The sequence below is a fragment of the Pyxicephalus adspersus genome, chromosome 6, assembly GCF_032062135.1.
Source record: "Pyxicephalus adspersus chromosome 6, UCB_Pads_2.0, whole genome shotgun sequence".
In the NCBI taxonomy this organism is placed as follows: domain Eukaryota; kingdom Metazoa; phylum Chordata; class Amphibia; order Anura; family Pyxicephalidae; genus Pyxicephalus; species Pyxicephalus adspersus.
In genome coordinates, this window is record NC_092863.1 from 55,128,864 (window position 1) to 55,136,530 (window position 7,667).

General features: G+C 41.3%; 1 protein-coding gene across 1 annotated transcript; it reads right to left on the minus strand.

Moving 5' to 3' along the window:
• Positions 1-430: 430 nt before the first annotated feature.
• On the minus strand, positions 431-7,182 carry PHETA1 (PH domain containing endocytic trafficking adaptor 1). Its single transcript, XM_072415864.1, has 3 exons — positions 7,102-7,182; positions 5,448-5,545; positions 431-2,938 (listed from the first exon to the last, which is right to left on the minus strand). Exon 3 carries the CDS (start codon positions 2,916-2,918, stop codon positions 2,142-2,144), a length of 777 nt encoding a protein of 258 aa, XP_072271965.1. The 5' UTR covers positions 2,919-2,938; positions 5,448-5,545; positions 7,102-7,182; the 3' UTR covers positions 431-2,141.
• Between the last annotated feature and the right edge of the window lie 485 nt (positions 7,183-7,667).

A 7,667-nucleotide genomic window follows, 5' to 3' on the forward strand; every position in this document is an offset into this window, starting at 1 on the left:
AGGACTGGCTGAAAATATCGACACCAACAAAAAGAAACGAGAGGCGAGTTTTGCTAAATAATTGTGAGCAGACGGGAAAGTTTGTTTTTATACAAGAGACACAGCCTGTTTCTTTTTCAATAAAGCAGGCACTAGAAACAATACAAAGTTCAATGTTTCCTGGAACTTAATATTTAGGCTTTAATATCTAAGAAAGGTGTATAGTATCTTTAAAGCACAATGATTTGGTGTCATTTGATGGAAATGTGTTTCAGAGGTTTAACAATGTTCAACAGGGCTTGGTAGCAATACTGAATGGACTCTGCACTTGCTGCTCTCAGGAGTGGTGACATGAATTGACAAGTGGACAAACCAGAATTCAAGTAACCAACTTAATGATTTTATGTCTGGCCTTTCACATACTTTCCGTTCATTTAAAAACAGACACAACACAATTTAACTTTTTAATGTAGAAAAACTAAAATGTACATATTTAACAATTTCAGGTAAAACATTTTAATATTTTTTTATTTAAAATGGAAGGTTGCTGCTTCAGGTTCTCTCAGTGAATGCCCAGTCCTGCCCAAGTCCACCATATGTGATGAGTAATACTGAAAAGTACACACTGCAGATCACATGCACTTGTAGCAATGCTAAGTGATCATTGCAGCTATCAGCACTCACACAGCCACCCGGGCATTACCCAAACCCAGCTAGTGTCATGTGTGGTCATCTATGCTCCTTATTACCGTATAACAGTCATCAGAAAGATCAGCTGGCAAGTGAAGGGAAAGTAGCCGAGCCAGAAGTGTAGAAGAAACATGGGTGTGTATACATTTAGAGACTCCATGGACCTTAATATAAGATGCCCAGTTCTGTAGAATGCCAGTCATACAGGTCTTAGCAGTAGAGTTGACATTTTACTTTAACCACATACTTTGTAATAGATGTATACTACATGTATGAAAAATAGGGAGCCGTACCACTAGATAAAACCAATATTATATACACAATATATTTTATATTTTTATTAATTAGTGTCTATGTTTATCCTTTACTGTCCAGTACTATTGTCAGGCATTGGACAAAGAAGTGAAATGATACCATTCTAATTTAAGACATATTCCCTATAAGGTGTCCCCCTTAGAAGATGCCCCATCTATTCCTGTTCTGGTTTCATGATTTTAGATTTACTCTCATTTTCCTGCCTGGTGACTCTGGTTACCAGTACAATTAGAGTGAATCTTCCTTATGGGGACACGGACATCAATAAATATCAGGACATTGGTTCCAACCCCTCCCCACTATATTCAATGACAAAAAAAAGTTTTGTCTTCAATTATACATTAAGGTAAACAAAAATGGTCAGATGTACCGGACAAATGTAACTGCTACCTGATGAAAGGGCTATCCTGAGCTTCAAAAAATTCTCATTCTTGTGAATAAATTGTCCCGGTTGTACATTAGCTGATGTTCCACTGATTTCTGCAAGCAGCATATGATTGAATGAAGGGCGACATCCCTTTTAGATCACCGCAGAAGTCATGGAAAAAGGCCACTGAACCATAAGAAGGGCACCATAAGAGGTTTCTATAGTTGTATGAAAGATTGTCAATACCTTTGTATTTACTGACAGAATAAAAAGCTGGTGAGTCTATATAACATCACATAGACACTACCGGTATCATTGTACCTTAAATCATTCTGAACAATTATAGAATACATTCACATCACAGTATAAGGAAGCTCTACATTAAAGATTGTGCAAATACCTACAATGAACTGACTACAGTGGTGATTGGTCAAAAAAATTCTAGGATGCAGATAATATTACATGATACAGTAAGTTCACATTACTAAGGCTATAAATTACATAATAATGATCAGTCTATGTAGATCAGAGTATTACATTTCATATTCATCGTCTAATCAGTGCAAGTCATTTTGTGCTCATTGTAATAGGTTGTAACATTTTAAAACAGGCTAGTGTCTTGTGGCAGAATAGAGAGGCTACTTGTGAAGAAACGGTCAGTCCACCTGAAAACCGAGGATTCCATTGTACACCTGGAATTATTTGGTGAACTTTTTAAATCTGTTGGTAAATCCAGAACAAAGAAGGTCTCCCTGGCAGATTTCCTGGTGCTGCAGAGATTTACTTATGATTACTCATTGGAGCTTTCAGCCCATTGTGTTCTTAGTTCTAGAATTTCTTTCCCAAATAAATCATGAAGCCTGGAGAAGCTGGCGGTGTCTTCATTACTGGCACATGCCTCGTCTGCACTGCTGTCTGTCTGCAGACTTCTCTCCGATGCCATAGAGAACAGCTGGGCACGCTCTTCTGAGTGATCTCCTAAGTGTCCTTCTATATATTTATACTTTGGTCCGTTTGTATGCGTGACACCATTAGGCAAATCATCTGGAGTGCTATTCCATGGCACGCTGCCATTGTCCCTTAAAAAAGGCCTATCCAGAATATCAGCAGGACAGTCACTGTGCAAACTTACTTCTGTAGTGTCCTGACTCTCACCACAAGACTTCTGACTTTTCTTTATTTCCACCAACTGCTCCTGGAGCTCCTTCACTACAAGTCTGATGTACTCAAAGTTTGCCCTGGAAAGAGCCTTTACCCAGGATTCCATTGTGCTGTGGCTGTCTGCAGCAAGAATATAGGCGCGGGACTTAGCATACCCAAACTTGATTGCAAAAGCAAATTCTTCAGTAGACTCACATAGTTCCACCCTGCATCCTTCCAGAATAATCACCCCGAGGGGCTCTTTACTCTCCTCACTGTCATAATAAAAGAGCATGTTACCCTTCAGTACAAACCAGCGTCTATGGTAGGAAGCATTGCTCTCACCCTTTTTATACAAGAACCCACATTTATCTACCGGTGACTTGCAAGTGGCATAATAGATTAGGTTCCTCTCATTGAGCTTCATGTCTTGGCTGGTCCGAGGCCCTGGGAATGCACATAAAATAGGAAATTAGTGCAGATACCCAAATACAAAGCATGAACAACACAAACTCAGTGTACATATGTAATCTCCTGGAATAAGAAGGTTACAGCATTTGTGCTACCATTACTGAATCGTCATAACTGCAGCACAGACATACTGACCACACAGCATCTGCTTCTATGTCTGCTATGGTCAGAATCAACCAGGGAGCAAGAAGAACCTGATATATGAAAAGAAAATAAAGGGAACAATAATACAGCGCTGCATATTTGTTGGCGCTATATAAATACTGTTTAATACTAGTAAGGAGCAAGTACCGTATTTTTCAGCGTATAAGACGCTCCGGCATATAAGACGCACCCACTTTTCCCCCCCAGTTTTGGGGAAGAAAAAGTGCGTCTTATACGCCGAAAAATACGGTACTATATTACACGTTGTATATATAAACAAACACATAAGGCTGTAATTATAAATTATATGCCTGTCAATGCATGGAGATGAAATGAGAAATGCAACAGCTGAATCTATGGATGTAGAATTTATAGATACAGCGCAAAGCATTGCTAATTATTGTGTTTATCACACACATTGGGCCTGCTTTATTAAAGCTATCCAGGGCTGGAGAGGATACACTTTCATCAGTGAGGCTGGGTGATCCAGCAAACCTGGAATAGATTTCTTCAAAGTCATTTGCTAGGAACGTTTTGAATCCTGGACCAGATCCATTTCAGGTTTTCTGGATCGCCCATCTTTACTGATGAAAGTGTATTCTCTCCACCCTTGGAGAGCTTTAATAAATCAGACCCAATGTTTTTTTAATGATGATGTAATGTTAACAATTGTGATACTGATCAAATATTGAAGGTAAAGATGATAAATCAGATGCTAGATTGATAGATGCTATTTATGGACATGGTGTATAACTAGTTTTAGAGACATGACAAACCCTAATTAGCACCCATCTTCCCAATATTACAATATATATATATATATATATATATATATATATATATATATATAAATACTACATACAATATTGTTTGGATGAACTCCCCCTGTGACTCTCCCTGTTTAAAATACAATTTCCTCCTCATCATCCCACCATACCCGTATATAAAACAGCAAACTGAGCAGCAGGATGCAGAAACAGGACGGGAAATACCAAGCCTTGTATTTCTGATGTGCTGGCAGAATTATGAATTATTCCGCATCTGACCTTTTTATAGTTACAGAGTAAGTGAGGACGTAGAATCCTGGTAAAGCCTATTGCAGGATCGGAAGTGAATGTGGAAAGAGGGAAAGTGAAAGTGCTTCCCGTGCTGAGTGACACAATACCAGATTACAGATTATGTGTGAAAGCAGCAGGCGTCTTCCTACAACAATACAACATGGTAAGGAAAATAAACCTTTGTACAAGGAGAATAGCAGGGGGGGGCAATAAACAGGGCGGTGTGCATACAAATCATATACAAATATTATGATATACATTCACCCAACTGTGACAGCAGTTCACATGCAGATTGTGTGAAAAGTTGTGTTAGAATTAATCTTTAGATGCGTGCGTCCAAGGAGACTCTTGTAGTTTTGTGTGATTATATAGCAGAAGGACAGTTTTATCTTTGTTAGCATTTATTTTGCAATAATATTTCATCTTTACACATACAGGAATGATTAGTTACAAAGCAGCTCATCGATCATCCAAAATACACAGAAAATATGGAGTTACAAACAGGGAACAAATATAGATTTATAAAATGTGCCCCACAGTAAGGAAACCCCCATGGGAATTTATTACCATATTTGATCAGATTAATTATAATAAATATATCCACAGCTCACAGTATTAAGTAGTCCCCCTTTATATCAAGGTTTGAAATCGCGGTCTCGGTATATCGCAATTTCTGCAAATCCCTGATTTTGTATTGGAAAGCGCAGTGTGGGAAAGCTGGGAGTTAAAGGAGGAGCAGGTCTGGCCAATCCGAATGCTCCATTCATTTGGGTTTAATGAATGGAGCATTCTGATTGACTGCACGAATAGACAACAGCCAATCACAACCAGGATTCAGTTGTGATTGGCTGCTAGCTATTCGTGCAGTTAAGGAAAGTTTGATCTACATATCGCGTATTTTCCTTTATCGCGAGTGGTTTTGGAATGTAACCCCCGCAATAAACAGGGATCTACTGTATTAGTGTGCTGGACAGTGGGATAAATTACAGAAAAAAATCTTTGGCATCTGAGGGGCACAAATTGCTCCTGGAGTCACGTTAGATGTTTGTGCCCTTTGTTCACATTTTTGGCAATGTATAAATGAGGATTTAATGCTGAAATGTTAAAAAATAATAAGGTTTTCATTGAGATGTACTCACTTATAAAGTGTAGTATGTATGTATGTTTATATATGAGTATGTAATCTCAGTGTTATGTTCTGCTACGTTCAGCTGAATGACAAAACACGATTGATAATTTGATGTCCCTGCAGATTATTCCGACCCCATACAGAGCGCACTTACCTGCTACCCCTGAAGATGGCGCCGAGGCTTCATTACCCTTGACAGCAGCACTCCCAGCACTTGGGGCTCAGCAGTGTCCGGGGTTCAGTCCCTCCGTCCTGATAAAACAACAGAATGATTTACAATACATGAAAATCCATCACCAACCAACTGACACACACACACAGATATTCCCTTGGATTTCAAGTTCCGGAAGGGAAATTTCCCCCATAGGACAGCAAATACCACCGAGGTGCCCTCTATTCTATCCTTTCTACCATTTATAGATGGGGACATCCGGGATTTATGGTGCCTTCTGCAAATCCTTTCTGCCAGTACAATTCAGTCTGTACAATCTGATCCTGTATACTCAGAAATTTGTTTAAGCCGGGTGGATAAATTGTAGGCTGGTGGCAGCCCTGTGTTGTGATCTCCCCGATCCTGACCGTCACAGCGACTCCTGAACATGAAAGAGCGAAGTGTTCTGCGGTCACCTTACACCTTGGGTCTAACACAGAAATCTAGGGATCTGACTGACATACAATCGTCTTATGCCTGGTACAGATGTCAGATGTTTCCAATGACAGATGGATATATATTGGGGGGGCAAGTGGTACCCTGCTGTGTCCTCCTCCATAGGAATGAACAGCAATCATTCATCAGATGTGGCAGATTGATGAACAAGGCTGGGGCTGCGGTACACATGTCAGATATTCAACCAAGATGAAGGGATTCTCAGGTGAAAATCTGACATTTGTACTGAGGTCCTCCAGCGTCATTCATCAATTCACCAAGGCAGATTCATCAGACATTCACCTAACGTGTATGGAGCTTTAAACACATACGTACTCCACACATGTATGACATCCTCTCTGCCCCCATACAGGACGGTGTGATCAATGGAGACCATGTGCGGGGATATCACAGCGGAGTTCCCCGCGCGTCACATTGGACCATTTATTCTATTAGTGGCAGGGTTGGGCACAAATCTTCCATGCAAAATAAACCGAGATTGTGACAGATCCTTCATACAATCAGACCGCAAGGACCGGTAATGAGGTGACATGTTCAGGGGGGGTAATGACACCATGAGCAGAAATCTACAGGAAACAACCTGATCTGTGACAACACGGGGACACGTCGTCCTCTGGGAGAGGAGGGGGATATGTTATATAGAAAATAAACACACCGGATAACAATACTTTACAAACCAAATATTGGATGTGACATAAACCTCCAGAGAACAATTATTATTATTAATAATACCAGGATTTATATAGCCCCATCATATCACGCAGCGCTGTACAATAAATAGGGGTAACAAATGACAGACAGATACAGACAGTGACACAGGAGAGGACCCTGCCCCCAAGAGCTTACAATCTAGGAGATCAGATACTGCGCAGAATGCAGGGCAATGTTTATAGATGGAAATCTTTATAAATGAGATGGGGTGACAGGTGAATAAATAAATCAGCACACAGGACCCCCCATACATACACCGATCTGTGTGCTGCCCCCCATGCAGGGAGGGGATTGGGAAATCTCTGCATTCTGTTTACTTAGCGGCTGGTAATTATAGTAACTGGGTGACTAATGTCCATCCATTGGCAGGGCACAGCTGTCATTCGTGTCCCCGCACTCCCCCTGCCACACATAGCCCGACTCTACTCACCGATCCCCATCGCCTCCTCTCCTGCCAGCGCTTCCTATTGTCCTCATTTCTCCAGTGATCGGCACAGGAAATGGATCGACCACACCGAGCCCGCCCACCCAAACCTCTCACCACGCCCACTACAGCTGATACCACGCCCTGTTCATAGCTGTTCCACCACCCAGCCATTGCTCTCACCACGCCCACCAATGAATGTAACCACGCCCAGCAATGACTGTCACCCCGCCAATTCTTGTTGTCAGCTCGCCCTGGTGGGTGTTGTGCTGCTGACATAAGGGAGGGATGGGGTGTGAGGAGTGCAGCATTGGGTGGAGGGGATTTTGTGAAAGGAACCAATGTGCGAGTCACTGAGGAGTTATTTATTAAACCTAAAATAAAGCATACACCGAGGTTTGGTCAGAATAATGGAAACACTAATACTAGGGGGGTATATAGGCCACTAGGGCAGATTTCATTCTGAGGAAGCGAAGCCTGACAGCCCCTGGCTTTACTATTCAGGAAGAGCCAAGCACCTTACATGAGGGATTTCTTTCTGAGCGGAGCTGCCTCCCCCAGGGGCTGAGTTT

Excerpts from the sequence above, each read along its gene's own strand:
- PHETA1 (XM_072415864.1), bottom strand. The coding sequence starts at position 2,918 with ATGAAGCTCAATGAGAGGAACCTAATCTATTATGCCACTTGCAAGTCA.